This window comes from Portunus trituberculatus, chromosome 15 (assembly GCF_017591435.1).
Source record: "Portunus trituberculatus isolate SZX2019 chromosome 15, ASM1759143v1, whole genome shotgun sequence".
NCBI classification, from domain to species: Eukaryota; Metazoa; Arthropoda; class Malacostraca; order Decapoda; family Portunidae; genus Portunus; species Portunus trituberculatus.
Genome location: NC_059269.1, coordinates 15958979 through 15978131, shown reverse-complemented (window position 1 = coordinate 15978131; position 19153 = coordinate 15958979). Strand labels below are relative to the sequence as shown.

Sequence of the window (19153 nt, the reverse complement as noted above, 5' to 3'; positions counted from 1 at the left end):
TACGCACCTATGCACTACACTACTACTCTCCCATGACAAGCTACACCAAAATACGTCTTGTGTAGTGTAAGGAATTAATGAGGTTATCTGTTCAACTATTCTCACTTCAAGGTCAATGTAATGTTGAAAATATAGAGGGTAATTTTGTAACGCAGTAAAGAGAGTGATGTAATTTTTCAAGTCTTTCACAATCTCAACAACACATCGTCCTCGTTTAATCCTTCCTTTGTGTCCATCGTTGGAGTAGATTGCGAGCACGGATGTTTCCAGTGTTGAGTCGCTGTTCAGTGTTCCAGTCACGTCTTATCCTCAGCTAGGGGGAAGCTTTTATGTCAGTAGTGTGGTCGTGGTGATGGATGAAAAGCAAAGAGAGAGAAAGAGAAGAGGGTCAGGATGAGATGGAGGGGAGAAGAGATTAAGAGTGAAGGAGGGTACTGGGAAGAAGAAGGAAAAAAATGTAGGGTGCGAGAAATGGAAGATATTGAATTAGGTAGTGAAGGAAGAGATGAAGAGACTCGTTAAGATGAAAAGGAGAGGGAGAGAAAGACCCTGTAATTTCGTATTTCTTTCCTCACTACTTTATTTTGTCCTCTTCATCCATATTAGACTCAATTCTTCCACCCATTTGCTAGTTAAGGAGTACAAATAAAGAAGAGCACAAGGAGGGACAGGAAGAAGAGAAGTAATGAATGTATGGAGACAGGAAGGAAGTTATAGGAAGTTCAGGAACTTTATATTGGTGTCTCTTGATAATTTTCGTTCATTTCCTTGACCTGTTCGAAGAGGAAGAGGAGGAGAAACACAAAGGAACACTAAGGAAGAGCAAGCATTTGTAAACCTCTTCGTATATGAAAATTTATACCAGCTGATTCAGACACGCAGGATAGCAAGGACGAAGGCGGAGCAGGAGTTGGAGGAGGTGTTAATGGAGGTGGTCGTGGTAATGGCGGTGGTAAGAGCGGGAAAATGGAAGAGGCAATACTCATAAAAGGGGTAATAAGAGAGACGAGAATAGAGACAAGAAATAAGAGGAGGAGGATTAGGAAGAAGAAATGGAGTATAAGAAAGAGAAGGATGAGAAAAATAAACAAGAAATAAGAGGAAGAGGATTACGGAGAAGAGACGGAGTATGATAAAGAGGAGGAGGACAAAAATATGGACAAGAAATAGAAGAAATGAGAGAACTTGGAGAAATAAGTGTGTTTTGGCTGGTTACGTTTATTCCTGTTGTATTATTTTCTATGACGGAGGAAGATAGAAAGTAATGAGGGAAAGGAGAAAAGATATGAGCCGAGTTGTTATTGTTGTTGTTTTATCAGAGGAACACTAATTTATCTGAGGATTTCCGTTGTGGTTGCTGGTGACGATAGTGATGGTAATTATGATGACTTAATGGTGTATGATGATAGTCGTGTTGAATCAGGGTTTTTTTCTTTCCTGATGGTGATAGTGATGACGTAAGAGTGTATCGTGGGTTTAAAATATGTTGCATCAGGTGTTTTTCCTTCTTTTTTTCGTGTTTTACTTCGGGAGTAACGCAAACAAGTCTAACTGAAGAACTATGATTTACTTTGACTGTGTAGATCGTGGTGGTGGTGGTGGTGGTGGTGGTGGTGGTGGCAGCAGCAGCAACGATGGCCATGGACAAAAAAAAAAGACTTATAGCAAGACTGATATTGTGCGTCACCGCTCGATAGCTAATCACAAGAAGCTCTACAGGAAGACAAGAGGAAGGGAGGGAAGATGAATGAAGGTGAATCGAGAAGAGAATAGGCAAGACTCGAAAGGCTCTAGCAATGTACCATAAGAAGACTCAATACCTTTTTTTTTTTTTTATACCATGTGGGCTTTTCACGGGAATTTATGGGTTAAAGGGAATACTTTTTGGGGTATCTCCTATCTCAAAGCCCACCTGCTAGGAAACCGTTGCCCTGAGTGAGGAAGCCCAACCTACACTCAGACCGTGGACAGGATTTGAACCCGTGCGCTTGGAGACCCCTCGTACCCCAAAGCACGCATGGTTCCACTGTTCGATATTGCCCAGTTTTTCAAGATGTCGTAGGGAAAAGAGTAAATATATTAATAGACGCACTGAAAAAAAAAAATTAAAGAGGATTATCAGGGCACTTGTTTTATATTTATAGCGACATAGTAGAAAAATTAGATGATAAAGTATATTGATATGCATTATGGGTAGACACAATTATCTCCCTTGCAGTTAAGAAGGAAAACACTTGAGTGCTGTAAAGAAAATATGATGAGGTTAGGAGTATCGCAGAGAGAGAGAGAGAGAGAGAGAGAGAGAGAGAGAGAGAGAGAGAGAGAGAGAGAGAGAGAGAGAGAGAGAGAGCAATACGTATTACTATGAAAAAAAAAATTATTGTCATATTGGAAACACCTGAAGCACTTTATGATGCCTTAGTTTATACAGTATGATACACACTATATAGTTCGGCAGTCCATTTTAACCTTTTCAATACTGGAACGCATTTTCACCTTGAGATTTGTGTACGATTAGACCATTTTATTGACATTAGGAAGGGTCTATGGAAGTCAGAAGATTAATGGCCACAGTCCTCACTATTTTAATCCCCCACATGAGTTTCTGAAGCTGTATGAAATCACCAAATAGTAAGCAGAATGAATATAGAAATGCGAGTTCTAGGTATGATTAAACGATTTTGACATTAGGAAAGGTCTATGGAGGTCAGAAGATTAATGGCCACAGTCTTCACTATTTTAATCCCCCACTTAAATTTCTGAAGCTGTATGAAATCACCAAATAGTAACCAGCATGAATATGGAAACGCGTCATGGTACTGAAGGGGTTAATCCAAAAAACAGCTTTTAGGCCGCCGTGGTACAGTGGAACCATGCGTGCTTTGGGGTCCGAGGGGTTTCCAAGCGCACGGGTTCGAATCCTGTCCACGGTCCGAGTGTAGGTTGGGCTTCCTCACTCAGGGCAACGGTTTCCTAGCGGGTGGGCTTTGAGATAGGAGGTACCACAAAGTATCCCCTTTAGCCCATAAATTCCCGTGAAAAGCTCACATGGTATAAAAAAAAAAGGAAATTTTGATTCTAATAGCAGAATATTAAACCCTATGAACACCACTTACAGCACCTTATCATATAGCATCTTGAGGACAGAAAAGTGATGATGGCATGAAGAGTCCCGCACGAGATAAGATTAGAGGGAAAAAGTGTCAGACTATGAGCCAGCGAATATTGACAAGTGACATTAATAAACACGTATCTTGCTTCTCGTTCCCCTTCCCTTAATCGCGTTTGGATCAACAATCGGGTCTTCCTTGTCTGGCTTCCTTTTGTTCCTTAGGTGCCTTTAGTGAAGAGGGAGTTGCTCAGTGAAGAATGGCAGTAGTAGTAGTAGTAGTAGTAGTTGTTGTTGTTGTTGTTGTTGTTGTTGTGGTAGTAATAGTTATGTTAATCCATCAATCTACTGTATTGTCTATTTATCTATATGTCTGTCTGTCTGTCTATCTATCTGTCTGTCTGTCTGTCTGTCTGTCTGTCTCTGTCTGTCTGTCTGTCTGTCTGTCTATCTATCTATCTATCTATCTATCTATCTATCTATCTATCTATCTATCTATCTATCTACTATCTATATACCAATTTCACTCATACAGACATCATTCATAATCCTAGACCCTGGCGTAAGATTAGTCTCAATAATGATAATAATAATAATAATAATGATAATAATAGGGAAAATTGTGATTTTTAAAAGTTCCAATGATGATACTACCTTTATTTCATCCTGAGGCACGTACACCTTAAAAAAAATAAATAAATAAAATGGCACCTATGATAATTACAAAATATATTAATAATGACAAAAAAAAGAGCAATATATTGAAGTAGAACCAAATGAAATAAATACTACTAATACTTTAATACTAATACGAAAATCAATACTTTAATAGACAGACAGACAGACAGACAGACAACTATTACTTTCGGAAACAGATGTGCATTCTTTTTAATTATCCCCTTGAAAATTATTACACGATGCTTGATTACTCTGCAGCTCATTTCTATGCATTACGAAATTGCTCCACGTCATTAATGTATATTAGATCAGACAATTATGAGCTCTCTCTCTCTCTCTCTCTCTCTCTCTCTCTCTCTCTCTCTCTCTCTCTCTCTCTTTTCTATCTTTCGTTCTCTCTTTCTTTCTTTCTTTCTTTCTTTCTTTCTTTCTTTCTTTCTTTCTCTCTCTCTCTCTCTCTCTCTCTCTCTCTCTCTCTCTCTCTCTCTCTCTCTCTCTCTGACGCACAAGATCCGGATTTATAAACGTTTTTATGTATTTTTTAGGTTTGTTTTAACGGTCTCTAGTGAAGGTATTGGAGTTTTGAATTGTCATGACTCTGGCGATATTTTTCACAAGGACATTCATCACGAGCGGGAAAAATTACCTACACTAACTTGATTAACTACTCGGCTTTGAAAATAGTCCTGGTGAAAGAAGACAGGCTTTAAATTAGAGTATAGGATGCGGGCACACACACACACACACACACACACACACACACACACACACACACACACACACACACACACACACACACACACACACACACACACACACACACACACACACACACACACACACACACACACACACACACACACACACACATAATTAACCCCTTCATTACCGTGACGCGTTTTCATATTAATTTTGCTTACTATTTGGCGATTTTATACAGCTTCAAAAACTTATGTGGGGATTGAAATAGTGAAGACTCTGGCCAGTAATCTTCTCACCTCCATAAACACTTCCTAATGTCAATAAAATCGTTTAATCACACCGAAAACTCCTGGTAACAAAGCATCCCCGTACTGAAGGAGTTGTGTGAATCTCTACTACGAAGACCCGACCATTATATGTTTCTCTCCCTTTATTTTACTTTATTTTAGGTTCATCAATTTCTTTGCCTATTTTTTCACGGTTGAGGTATTCGTGGGGAATCATTTGCTTACGTGGAATTTCCTAAGCAACCGTCCAATCAGCAGCCAACCTTGCCTATCGTGGCCACATGAAGACTGCGAGGGTTGAGCCACAAATACCAGCAGTGATAAGATGATCCTGAGAGGAGCTGAAATTAGACCTGGCAAGGTAAACACACACAGATAGCGGAACTTTCTCTCTCATCCCTCACTCCTCTGCTCTTAGGAGATGAGGCTTAGTAGAGTGGTACATACTTCTAGAAAGGTATTATAAAATGCTTTGCTCTCATGATTTATTAGTATTTTCAAAGGTCATTTAGAGGATAAGCCGCGTTCCCAAGACCGATTCAATATTTATTAGTATTTTCAAAGACCATTTAGAGGATTAGCTGCTTTCCCAGGACTGTTTCTCCTATGAATAATTTATAAAAGTTGTTCATTTATCAAGAGAACCGTAAATTCATCCTGAGAAAATTGGAATCAGTAAAGGTGCGGGCAGACATATGATTGAATACGGTCCGTGCTGTTGTTGATTCCAGACACAAGGTCGCGAGGGTGTTTCTCGATTGTTAAACGACCTCAAAATTAGGAATCAGTTATAACTATTCGGTATAATTATAATCTTAATCTAGGGTATATAATTATTGTTAATGTTGAATAAGGAATGCATCATATTAAAATGGCTGGTAATTTAAAACACGTATACATATTTAGGACTGGAGTATGGAAATATTGAATAGTAATGATTGGATTGAAAAGTGAACACTCAAAGGTGACAGTTGTGTGTGTGTGTGTGTGTGTGTGTGTGTGTGTGTGTGTGTGTGTGTGTGTGTGTGTGTGTGTGTGTGTGTGTGTGTGTGTGTGTGTGTGTGTGTGTGTGTGTGTGTGTGTGTGTGTGTGTGTGTGTGTGTGTTCCTGAGAAAGTCACTGAATGATGTATTCGAGAACATACGTAAAAAAAAAAAAAGCCTGTGAAACAATTTCAGCACGAAGACCGTCTGTTACCATCAATTCTTCTCAACATATACGATTCCATTGGAGGAGAAATGTCTTGTTTACCTTCTCCACTCCTTTATCAGTCACACGTTTATCCCAGCATCAAAGTCACCTCAACCAAACTTATCTTATCTCTCCATTTAATTTTCTTTCCCTGAATTACTAATAGACAACAAACACCTTTAGTCGGTAACTTCACGCCCCGTCAGGCAAACTTCGCCGTGACATAATCCTACATCCTGGAAAACAGATACTATGTGACTTTAACCTCCTCAGTACTGGGACACATTTTTATCTTGAGGTTTATGGACGATTACACCATTTTATTGACATTAGGAAAGCTCTATAGGGATCAGAAGATTAATGGCCACAGTCTCCATTATTTTAATCACCCCACATTAGTTTCTGAATCTGCATAAAATCGCCAAATAGTAACCAGAATGACTATGGAAACGTGTCATGGTACTGAAGGGGTTAAACAGCGTCATAGTGTACAGAAATCCGGTTAATTGTTATGTAGTGCATTAATTCTTTATTTCACTCTCGCCATCCCTTCCTGTGTGTCAGTATTAGTCTCCTCCGCAGCAAGAGTACGACTCGATAGCACGCTGACGTAAGAAAGATAAATATTTGAACTTGAAAACTTCCACCACCCACGGAGCGATAGCGAGGTGGTTGAAGAGGCCAGTGTGATAGTCGCCTTTATCTTTTCACTCTGTCATGCTTCTTCATTTTTGTTTATCATGCTGAAATTTTGTTCCATTTAAAGATGGGCGATACTTCAATACAACCTCACCATCTCTTCTTTATTCTCTCTCTCTCTCTCTCTCTCTCTCTCTCTCTCTCTCTCTCTCTCTCTCTCTCTCTCTCTCTCTCTCTCTCTCTCTCTCTCTCTCTCTCTCTCTCTCTCTCTCTCTCTCTCTCTCTCTCTCTGTGTGTGTGTGTGTGTGTGTGTGTGTGTGTGTGTGTGTGTGTGTGTGTGTGTGTGTGTGTTCATCTTAGTCGTCATTTGTTACTTAAGCCACACACACACACACACACACACACACACACACACACACACACACACACACACACACACACACACACACACACACACCTTTTTTTGTCATTAAGCTTTTTAATGAGGATTATTTTTTTTTTCTTTTTACTCGATTTTTTTTTTTCAATTCCGGTACAAACTCATTAGTAAAAAGAAAAGCAATAAGGTTCCTCTTAGTGTGCCGTTGTAGAGCTCTGAGAAATAATGACGATCTATTTATCTTGCACTTCAGTTGAATAAAAAAAATACAAAACTAGTACTTTTTTTCCCCTATTGTGGAAAAAAGCAACATTAATTGATACCTCTGAAATAATTGGTCCACAAAGCCTTTCCTTGTGGCGTCATAATTCACGATAATTAGTCCGCCAACCTCACTTTGGGTTAAATTACATACACATCCTTCATTACGCTTTATTAGGTCAGGCGCCCCGCTGCCACCACCACCACCACCATCACCACCATCACTACCACTGCTACTGCCACTGCTAACACCGGCAACATCATAACAACAGCCACAACATAACACCAGCAACAACAGCAAGACCAAGAATAACAGCAGTAGTAATAACAACAGAAGATCATCACCCGTAACGATAGCAGTAATATTAACTGTAGTTGTGAAAATTAGAATGATTATGGATGTGGTGATGATGTTAATAATGAGAAGAAAAAGGAGGGAAGGGAGAAGACGAGAAAGAGAAGGAGGAGAACAAGAGAATAACAGCATAACCTCTAATTTGAACATGAAGAAAACAGCAATGAAAAAGTAATTATGTACTTTTTAAACATACACTTCTGAATTTACTCCCAATACTATTTTTTTACAGTACTGAAACGAGACGAAGTAAATTGATAAGATGACCAGCACGTTTAAGTCCCTTACTTTTGAAAACACCAAGATTTTTACCCCCTTATCTTATTCCTTCTCTTCTTCCCACCATCAAGTCCCGCACCACAACTCAGCTCCTCTCCTCACCATTCATCCTTCCTGTACCTTTTGGCTGGAGGCACATTTCCCTTGCTCTTATTACTCGTCTTGCTCATCCGATTAATTACTCATTACGAAGACCAGGAACCAGGAGAGCGGGGAGGGAGCAGCGGTCTTGACAAGTCTCAGAGGTCGGCGTTATCAGTGTGTATGTCTGTGTGTGTGATGAAGGCATAAGTTGAGGTGAGGACGCAGGTGCGGCTCTGGTGTGGGTGGGGCAGAGGTTGGGTGAGGAGTGGGGGAGACATGCCACACCCATCCATCACTGCCACGTTTCGCTCACCTCGGCCCAGCGACATTGAAAGAAGGATGGCATGGCGGGAAAGTCAGACAGCTCAGGTTGACGTTTAGGAGAGTCTGTCTGTGAAGCTGCAAATCTAACATGAGGACTTGCTTTGTGTGGCTTTTTGATTCGAATTGTTTTGTGTGTATGTGATTATTAGCTGGTGCTTAATATTTTTTAGTAACTGCGTCGTTTCTATTTTTAGTTAGTTTTATATTTCTTTCCATGGCTCAGCAACAGAAGTACGAAAGAGCAGCTCAGCTTGACAAGGAGCCCTTCACCTGCCTCATCAGCCGGACACTGTTTGCGCATCGATTTTCGTTGCTTTTTCTCGTTGTTGTTTATAATCACGGTCTTTAATATACTCTCCCGCTCCGCTGCAGTTGGCCCACCTCCCGTGTGTCCCTCTCAGCTCCCCTTTAAATGTTTAGCATACTTCTTGCCTCCTCACCTGCCTCCCACCTCGCCACCACCACGGCCCCTCACCAGGCCACGACCTGGCATTAAACTTACCTTTGACGTATTGCCACTTCTTATATAAATGTGTGTGTGTGTGTGTGTGTGTGTGTGTGTGTGTGTGTGTGTGTGTGTGTGTGTGTGTGTGTGTGTGTGTGTGTGTGTGTGTAATGAAAATTCAAAGTGTCTACAACTGCACTGTTTCTATCACCGTATCCACTCACTCCTCCTTCCAGATCGTGGCGGTGATCCTTTGCAACACAGGCACAGCGCTGCTGGCTTACATGGACGGCATCACACGTACCAAGACCCTGGGGGGCGTGGTGCTGGCCGCTGCCTCTGCTGCTGGCTCGGCTGTCTATAAGGTGACTGACCCGACACAGTTCACTCTTCACGTCTTTATTGAATATCTGTTGCCTTCGACGGTTTGAATGATTACAACATTAACAAACCTACACTAACGTACTGAACTAAATTGTAAAAGGTCCTGGTCACTTTTGTTGTCATTTCTTTTATATTTCAAGCCATTTTGTTGATGTACATTGCGATTATTATTGTTATTATTATTATCAGTAGTAGTAGTAGTAGTAGTAATAGTAGTAGTAATAATAATAGTAGTAGTAATAGTAGTAGTAGTAGTAGTAGTAGTAGTAGTAGTAGTGTCATTATAGAAGCCGTGGCAGTCGCAGGTGTTCATTTCACAGTTGTCCTTGCTGGTAACGTGAATTCCTCCGCAGGTGCTGTTCAAGAAGGTGATAGGAGAGGCGAGCTTCGGGCAGGTGAGTCTCATCTTCACGGTGATAGCGCTCCTGAATACCATCCTGCTGAGCCCTTTCGTGGCGGCCTTATACTTCAGCGGCTACGAGGTGATAGTGTGGAGTCACCTGCAGTGGCCCAACCTGCTTATTGCTGCCGCACTCTCTCTAGGTAAGTGAAGCTGGGCATGGTCATTCAAGGAGGTTGTCATTGTAGTAGTTGCTAAAAGGAGTATTGATCTAATGATAGACTTTATCATTCATTCCTTAAAAATGAGAGCCGGTTTTTTTTTAAGATTACGTCATCACTGAATGCCAATACGTGCCTGTGTGATGATTTTTTATTCTTCTATTTACTCACAATGTGTATAAAAATGACAAGTAAAGGGCGCCAGCAGTTGTTTTAAAATTGGTTATTCAATTGTAATCATTAGAAAACATAAGATGCAACATTGCTATTTCCTACATCATGAGTATTTTTTTCTCAGAACCTCAATTGTTATGTAGTGTGAAGTTCTATTTCTTTCTTCCACAGCTGCCAACTTGCTGGGTAACTTTGGGGTTGCCTTCACATTTGAAATCTTCATTACCTTGGGTCTAGTGCTGGCCATCCCTGTATCAGCAGGTGGGTGATACAATAAGAACTCAAAGAAAAAAAATATTACATAAATGTATTGATAGTACTGTGAAAATGTGTTTTTCACTGACCACATAGAATTAACTAAAATAATGCCTATTTTATGGAGAGATTAATTAGTTCACAATGGAATGAATAAGATAAACTATGAACTTGTTATATCTATACACAATTGGATTCATAGCTTCTCTGGGACAAAACATTGAAATGACATTATTCATCTCCCTAACCACCATTTATTTATCATAACTCAAAACCTAATTTGTTGTGCAGCTCTAGACATCAAGTGGTACCATGTCAAATTTGAAGGCATGAAGCTGGCTGGGGTGGTGCTCATCGTGTGTGGCTTCTTCCTGGTGCTCTTCCCTGCCAACTGGCCCGAGTACATCACCAAGGTCCTCCGGTGGGTGTTTGGGGGAGTGGCTCGTTGCCTCTGGCACTGCTGCCTCAAGAGGGCTAAGTGAATGTTGCTGTTTTTGGTGTGGCCTTGAGTTGCTGTCATATGTGTTAGGATGCAATTTGTTTCAAGGCATGAGTCCCACCACGTGTTGTTACAAGATTTGTGTAATTTATGTTCTCTTCTTTATACTTTTTCCTGCAATTTTGAATATGTGAAATGTGAATGTTTATTATTATGTGGCCATTTTCATTTTTGTGTTGTGTCACTGCTTCACCCACCCTTTGTTTTATTGATATTGTCACCATGCTATTCCTCTTACTTCTGATATGTCGCAGTTTTGGCCTTTTCACTTACAGGTGTAAAGTACAGTTAAGGTAAGATGAAGATTAATGAAATGTAAATGGGACTGGGAACAGATCAACTTTCCAGGTATTCTCATGACTGCTCCTTGAAGTTGTTTCAGCACATAACTCAGTATCTGGTGTCTAACATGAAAACACTTATAGATTCTCTGCTTGTTTCATAGTATTATGTTCATTACTTAAAATTCAATGTTGTGGTAGTTGTCGTAAAACAAGGGTAACATGGAGACACCTGAGTCCATTATGAAAGTGTATTTACGGTAGCACAATACACAACAAGTGTAAACCGAGCGAAACGAGAGGCAGGAGGCGTAGCGTGTCGCCTCAGGCGGCGGCGAGCGAGGACTGAGGGGAAAGACGTGACGTCAGACAGAAAGGGAGTATGGGAAAAACAAAGGACATGCTAACATAATGTGATTCATTTCTGGATTGGTCACATGTGTGCAAAGCATCAAGACAGAGTTGATGAGAAAGTTCATCAGTGCAATTAACTCTTTCATTGGATCCCAGCTGAGATATTGATGACAGGGAGTAAATAATTTTCTTCTTGAGCAGACATTTGTATGGGAGCATGAACCTCATAAAGATGGGAATGTTGCTGAGGATGGAGCATTCTGTAAGTTTGCAGTTTTCCAGTGAGGATGTAAATGACTTTACTGCTTAGTGTATGTGTAATGGAGTTCAGTTATTAGATATTGATAAACAGATGTTTGATTAAAGTTTGAGATGATTACTTTCTACACAAAATAGAAATTATCTTAATAGTCAACCACACACACACACACACACACACACACACACACACACACACACACACACACACACACACACACACACACACACACACACACACACACACACACACACACACACACACACTTTATAAACATATATGTGCATAATTTTTATCGACAATTATTCTCAGCATACATTTATCAAATTGTATTCAAGCAAGATCTCAATGTCCAAACTTTAGATTTTGGTCTTTTTTGTTCTCTCTCTTTTCCTAATGTATGCACTGACAGTTTATCATAACTATGTTAAATGCTGCTTTTAAATTTTTTTGCATTATAAAATGTTTGGCTGTTGTGTCTTGATGTGTTGATTGCATGTGCAAGCAGGAATTTATGTTTTTCTCCATTCTTGAAATGTATCTGCACAGTATTGTTATGTATCCTCTCTTTCCTAGTTGTTTTTCCAGGTTCAGTAAGATATCTTTGTAGCAGAACCACTACAAGCTAGGCATCCACTTCACAGGTGTCATTGTGATTCTTTTGATTTGTTAATGTCTTCTTTTCAAGTGGATGCTTTAATGAGGACCACATATCAAGTGTTGACCTTATGAGTAGTGTGGTTTCCAAATACATAACTTCATTCCATTTATATCTGTTTGGTAAATTTACACATGTATTTTGCTTTCCACATTCATCTCAGTTAAGTAGTTCACCAATACCTCGCAAGTTTTATTAATTCTGGTAATGTGTTTAGTATTCCCAGAGTGAGAGGGGAAAGGTATTGACTTTTGTGGATGAGTCTTCACTAACAACACTGCCACACTATTGATAAGATTTATTACTACAATTTGTTACCATTCTAAAGAAGAAAATGCCCTGTTCACAGGTGATGGTGCCTTTCCAATTTGTGAAGTCTCTCTCTCTCTCTCTCTCTCTCTCTCTCTCTCTCTCTCTCTCTCTCTCTCTCTCTCTCTCTCTCTCTCTCTCTCTCTCTCTCTCTCTCTCTCTCTCTCTCTCTCTCTCTCTCTCTCTCTCTCTCTCTCTCTCTCTCTCTCTCTCTCTCTCTCTCTCTCTCTCTCTCTCTCTCTCTCTCTCTCTCTCTCTCTCTCTCTCTCTCTCTCTCTCTCTCTCTCTCTCTCACTTTTGAACGTGTCTGATTCTCCAGTGGTAAATGAAAGTATTCACATTATAGTTTAGTAGAGATGATTGTTCCATGAAGCTTTTTACATATTGCAATACTAGCTTTGTTTTACAGTATCAGAAATTATTACATTTTTTGCAGTGTAAAAGCAGAATATTGGACATCCCCCAGAGACATTGTCGATTGAGCTAGTAATGTGCTTCATATTTAACAATTTGTATTTTGTGCTTTGATCAACTCTTTAGATTATGTAGAAACTTTTAAGTATATTGAATTTGCTACATACAAGAGCTGTTTCTCTCTCTCTCTCTCTCTCTCTCTCTCTCTCTCTCTCTCTCTCTCTCTCTCTCTCTCTCTCTCTCTCTCTCTCTCTCTCTCTCTCTCTCTCTCTCTCTCTCTCTCTCTCTCTCTCTCTCTCTCTCTCTCTCTCTCTCTCTCTCTCTCTCTCTCTCTCTCTCTCTCTCTCTCTCTCTCTCTCTCTCTCTCTCTCTCTCTCTCTCTCTCTCTCTCTCTCTCTCTCTCTCTCTCTCTCTCTCTCTCTCTCTCTCTCTCTCTCTCTCTCTCTCTCTCTCTCTCTCTCTCTCTCTCTCTCTCTCTCTCTCTCTCTCTCTCTCTCTCTCTCTCTCTCTCTCTCTCTCTCTCTCTCTCTCTCTCTCTCTCTCTCTCTCTCTCTCGTTACCTATGGCAGCTGAGGAATTGCTTTTCATAAGACATGGACATAATATGAAGATCTGTATAAAGTAGAAATTGCTAGAAAGACTTTTCATATTATTTTTGGAGAACGTACATAATGACAGGGAATTCAGCACAGTTGCCAGTGATCACTGCAAGCATCTGAATCAAAACTCATTAATCAATGTTTTCTGTTTTGATAAGATTAGTTTTTTGTAAACTTAGTCAGATAATAGATCATCATCATTGGCACCACATGGGCTACTGTATGCTATGCTTTGTAGTGTTCATGGACATATATATTTGAATACCTTCATTACTGTCATGCACATAGATAGAACATGAAGGCTGCCAGCATAACTTCCTAATGCATGTCTCCTCTCCCAGCTGGGGCCGGCACAGAAAGCGCAACCAGCCCCGCCAGCAGCCAGAACCCATAGATTACCGCACCGGCCTCATCTCCCGCTCCCACCTCCGCTCCCCCTCGGGACTCATACGATAATCTGATTCTCTAAAAATGCAACTTTACTCCATAAACTTAATGATATATATATTGTATGTATGTATTATTTGCATGGTTCCATACATATTATATAAAACACATACTACCACCCTACATTTTCGTGACTTGTTACCTACCTGTCTTTAGTTGTCGTTATCTCGCAGTCAGTGCTGTCGTGACATAGGAGCTAGTCTACTCGTTGCGAAAGTAAAACAAGTATTCTTTATTAATGATATAGTGTCTTGCAGTGTTTTATACCAGATTACAAAACTAGTACGTACATGTACAGAATGTTAACAACCAAGGTTTTTAATAAGATATGTTTCATACATGTTTTATAATCTCATTTCATATTTCCAACTTGTTCAGATAAAGTATATTTTAGTGACCTTAAACACTTGTAGTCATGAAGAAATCATGTAGAAGACTAATGGTGATCAGTGTGATGCATGTTGCAGGGTCAAGGATTAGAAAGGAAAGGAATTTATAGTTTGTGTGGTTCAGTTATTGTTAGTTTAATTGTATGAGTATTTACTTTGTATATCACCTACTTAGCTCCTCTCAGTATCCATCTGTGTGATCTTCTTTTCAAGAATACAAATGCAGAAATTGAAGGAACTGGTTAGAAATTATTCTGCTATGTTTTATTTCCATATTATAAGTTATGAACTGTTATGTATTCTAGTTTTTAAGCAGCCTACATCAGGAAATCTGTAAATATTAAAAAAAAAAAAAAATACAGGCGCTAGTGGCATTCAGAACTCTTGATTTGGGGAGCTGTGACAGGAGTCTTGACTGATTGAGAGAGCAAGTCCAAGGATCTATAATATAGTGATAATGCTTCACAAAGCTGGAGTGTGGATAGAACTGATAGTGTGCTAGGTAGCTGAGAGGAGTCCAACAAAATATTTGGTATGGACAATTCATGTAGTCCTTTGATTAGTGTTTACTTTCTTTCTTATTTTTCTCATGATAAATGACTAAATACTCTTCCATAAGGATTTAAGACAACAGAGATGACATATTTTGTTCATCATTTGTAGTCTTTCTTATGTTTCAGGATAAGTCAACTAACAATTCAAATACAGGCAACCCCTGCTTAACGAACGGGTTACGTTCCTTTAAAAAAAAAAGTTCGTTAAACGAATTTTCGTTAAGTGAGCCAATTATAACAAGTTTAATCAGTGACTTGAACTTCCATTGAGAGTAAACAAAGCAAGAGTGCATCATAGTACAGTGAAAGGTTTAATGAAAGTAAAAATTGTGAAGTTAAACATTTAGACAGTTAAATTTAAGTCATTATAATGTACACTAATGTAAGTATGTAACTTTATAATGTTGATGATCTTAAATTTATGAAGGGAGGGAGAATGGAGCGGGAAAGACACTAGCTGGCAACCTATGGAATGTAAAACAAAGGGTGCATCATTGTACCGCATACAAAAGTTATCTACCACATTTCCACAAGGCTTTCCATTTTATCCATTACAGAGTCACGAGTTCAGGTGGTTCTTTTAGCTTGCAAGGAAGATAAGGTCTCACCAGCCTTCTTAATAGAGTCTACTGACTTGAAAATAGTAGAGACAGTAGATGGAATCATGATGGTGGCAAGTAATGCTATTAGTTTTCTCGCCTCTCTCATGTCTGTGAAAAACATTCAGCTTCACTTCAAGAGTAAGAGACTTCCTGGTCTTCTTACAAATGCTAGGCAACATTGCAGGGCTGGTTGCAGGGCGTTTTGGTGGCATGTTGAATGAGGGAAGATGAGCTGTTGCTGGACGCTGTTATTGTTTTGAACTAAAAGTAGGGAAAGATATGGGAGTGATTGGTGCGCGTTTTGTCCATGAGAGGCGCTGGTGTATTCAAAAGCCTATTGGCTTGCGTGATACAGCAGGGCTTTCAAACTTGGAAAAAATGGTATGGATAAACTTTCGTTAAAGCAAGTTTGGTGTTCATTAAACGAGTAGATGGTAGTAAAAGGAAACGTTCGTTGTAGCGAAATTTCATTGTGTGAACGTTTGTTAAGTGGGGGTTGCCTGTACTAGGACAGGTAATCTAGTCGTCTTACAGCAGACTAATAATGTAATAATTTTTGTTGTTAACTATAGTGTCCTAAGGGTTTTCACCATACAAGCATAATTTCCAAGTCCAGATTATATAGAACTTCCATGTCTTCCAAAATTGTAATGTTATCTTGTGTTTACGTAATTGTTGAAGAACATGATTTTCATTTTAAAAGCTTAACTTATTTTCAACCAAACTGTGAAGCCTTTAGGAAGAACTTCACACGAGTTACATGTATGGAAGTAAAGTTATTTAGAAAAAGTTGTAGTACGTAACTGAAGGAACTTTACGTGTTGTGACTCTCAGAAGGCTGGAGATACATTGGCAGTGCATGCTAACTAGAGTTTTCAAGTACAAAAGTTGAATAATATTTCAAATGTGGTAATGTTACTTACGAAATATAGAGAAGGACTCAGGAAATAACTGAAGGAGATTTAACTTTGGTGTACCCTCAATTGAGCAGGGTGGCTATTTCAGTTTTCTAGATGTTAATATTTGAGTGGAAAATAAAATTACAATGTGGCTCAGGATATCATAAGTAGGATGGGGCTTTGCCAGGATACTGCATAATAATGAAAATGCTTTAATTGTTATTCAGACATGAGGAAAGTTTGATTGCTAGAATTTATAATGTAACTCCATACCAAGGCACACCAAGACATATTGTAATTTATATCATGTAGTCTGTGTCAGTGCTAAGTACATCAATACAACACCCTTTCATGTGCATGGTGTTTATAGAAGAACTGAGACATGAGAGTAGACAAATAGAACACAGATGTGTATACCTCTTCCTTTAGATAAAAATAAAAAGTTATGTTTACCAGTGGGCCAAAGTTATGCTTAGTTTCACCAAAGTAATATAACATTCAACTTTGAATCTAGCTTCGTAATTGTAGATTTTTTGGTGTGTGTGTGTGTGTGTGTGTGTGTGTGTGTGTGTGTGTGTGTGTGTGTGTATGTGTGTGTGTTGCTAATGATATAGAAGTGTATATATGTGGCATGCATTCCAAATCAATTATACCATATGTTTATAAATGCCTGTGTGATTAAGCAATAAGACTGACTGTTTCAATCAGCTTGTCATAATGTCTCTTCACAAGAATAATTTGTATTGGTTGAAGTGTTTAAAACATGATTTGTCTTTCTGAATGTGTATATATATATATATATATATATATATATATATATATATATATATATATATATATATATATATATATATATATGTGTGTGTGTGTGTGTGTGTGTGTGTGTGTGTGTGTGTGTGTGTGCGCGCCTATACAGTGGTGCCTCGGGATACGAGCGTCTCGCCTAACGAGCAATTAGGCTTAGTTACGAGCTCAAAATACTTGGAAAATTCGCTTTAGTATACAAGCATTTACTTGAGTTATGAGCAACAATGTGGTTAACACACATGGTTCCTGCCACTGCTTGATGAATCATACTCTGAGTGTCCACACACACACACACACACACAGACCGCGTAATGTAGTGGTTAGCACGCTCGACTCACAATCGAGAGGACCGGGTTCGAGTCCCGGGAGCGGTGAGGCAAATGGGCCCTGTTCACCTAGCAGTAAATAGGTACCGGATGTAACTCGAGGGGTTGTGGCCTCGCTTTCCCGGTGTGTGAGTGTGTTGTCTCAGTCCTACCCGAAGATCGGTCTATGAGCTCTGAGCTCGCTCCGTAATGGGGAAGACTGGCTGGGTGACCAGCAGGCGACCGAGGTAACACACACACACACACGCACACACACACACACACACACACACACACACACACACACACACACACACACACACACACACACACACACCTCCACGCCACCCAAGCTTTGTTTTCCACACATTATAATTGTTTCTTTGTTTAGCAATATAGTGAGGAACCATTCATTATATGATATTGTTTATCATTGTTAATTTTTAGAAAATTGCTTTTATTTTACGTAAAATACTATGTTTATTGATTTTTATATTGATGTTTTTCAGGTGAGGAACGGATTAATTGGATTTCCGATACTTTCAACGGGTAAATTTGTTTCAAGATAAGAGTGTTTTAGGAAAAGAGCTGCGTTGTGAAACGAATTAAACTCGTAACCCGAGATGTGACTGTGTATATATATATATATATATATATATATATATATATATATATATATATATATATATATATATATATATATATATATATATATATATATTGATTATTTGTTTTTCTGCTATTGCTTTACATACACTATATATGGTTTTCATCTTTATATTTTAACAAACCTTTTTCTCAGATGGCTAGTAATAGATACATAAAATTAATTTCATTTTGTTTTAAATTATTTTATTTCATTTGGTCTTTGTTTATATACTTAGCAGATGACCCATTTGCCTTTGGGATCAATGGTTTCCACTTAGAAAGGGTGAAGTTAATTTTTTAAACATACAAAGTTGAGTGATAAGAGGAAAAGAATGCACTATCCAATTTTTGGTGCTCTTCTTGCTTACAAGACACAAGTATATTACGTGAAAATGACCAGCAAAGTCTGAGGGGCAGAGAATGAAGACGCTACAAGGTAGGTAGACAACACAAGACCGTGATTACCTGTATATTTGATGAGACTTATACATACATTGTGTTATACTTAGAACCACGAGAGTTAGTGCTATTTTCTAGTGTCTCCGAACATGGATGTAGGTGGATGGATTACATATGTACTTGTTCTACATTGTTTAACTGTTTATTGATTTACTGATATGCTTGTTTACCTATTTTTTTTTACTTGGTCCTTTAGTTATTAATGGTTTTATAATCTCTTATTATATACTATGTAACAATGTGGCTATTTTTTTAGCTTTCTTCTATGTTAATGTACACAGTGGATAGCCCAACATATTTTTCATATGCCATCCTGTACAAAATAGATTAATATTGTAGTCATTTGACGAAATGCCAAAACTGCTATCATATTCTTGCTTGACTGAAGCATTGCATTTTACATCAAATGTAGAAAGTTTCAGTAAAATATTCCAGTTACATTCAAGTATTATTTATTCTTATTGACAAGTTCACCACAAAATGTTGGTGTGAGTGGTGGTCCTCAGATAACGCTGTTTTCAGTATGCTTTTTAAGGGGATGGTGGCTTTTGTAATAATTTGCT

General features: G+C 38.8%; 1 protein-coding gene across 3 annotated transcripts in view; it reads left to right on the top strand.

Moving 5' to 3' along the window:
• The window catches only part of LOC123504197 (putative thiamine transporter SLC35F3), a 133498-nt gene extending 118556 nt beyond the window's left edge, over positions 1–14942 (top strand). For all 3 annotated transcript variants that reach the window (XM_045254550.1, XM_045254549.1, XM_045254551.1), the window contains 5 exons: positions 8970–9098; positions 9471–9660; positions 10024–10113; positions 10399–10528; positions 13822–14942. In XM_045254550.1, the coding sequence (XP_045110485.1) occupies positions 8970–9098; positions 9471–9660; positions 10024–10113; positions 10399–10528; positions 13822–13936 (654 nt within the window). In that variant the 3' untranslated portion in view covers positions 13937–14942. The remainder of the gene's footprint in view (positions 1–8969; positions 9099–9470; positions 9661–10023; positions 10114–10398; positions 10529–13821) is intronic.
• The last annotated feature ends 4211 nt before the right edge of the window (positions 14943–19153 follow it).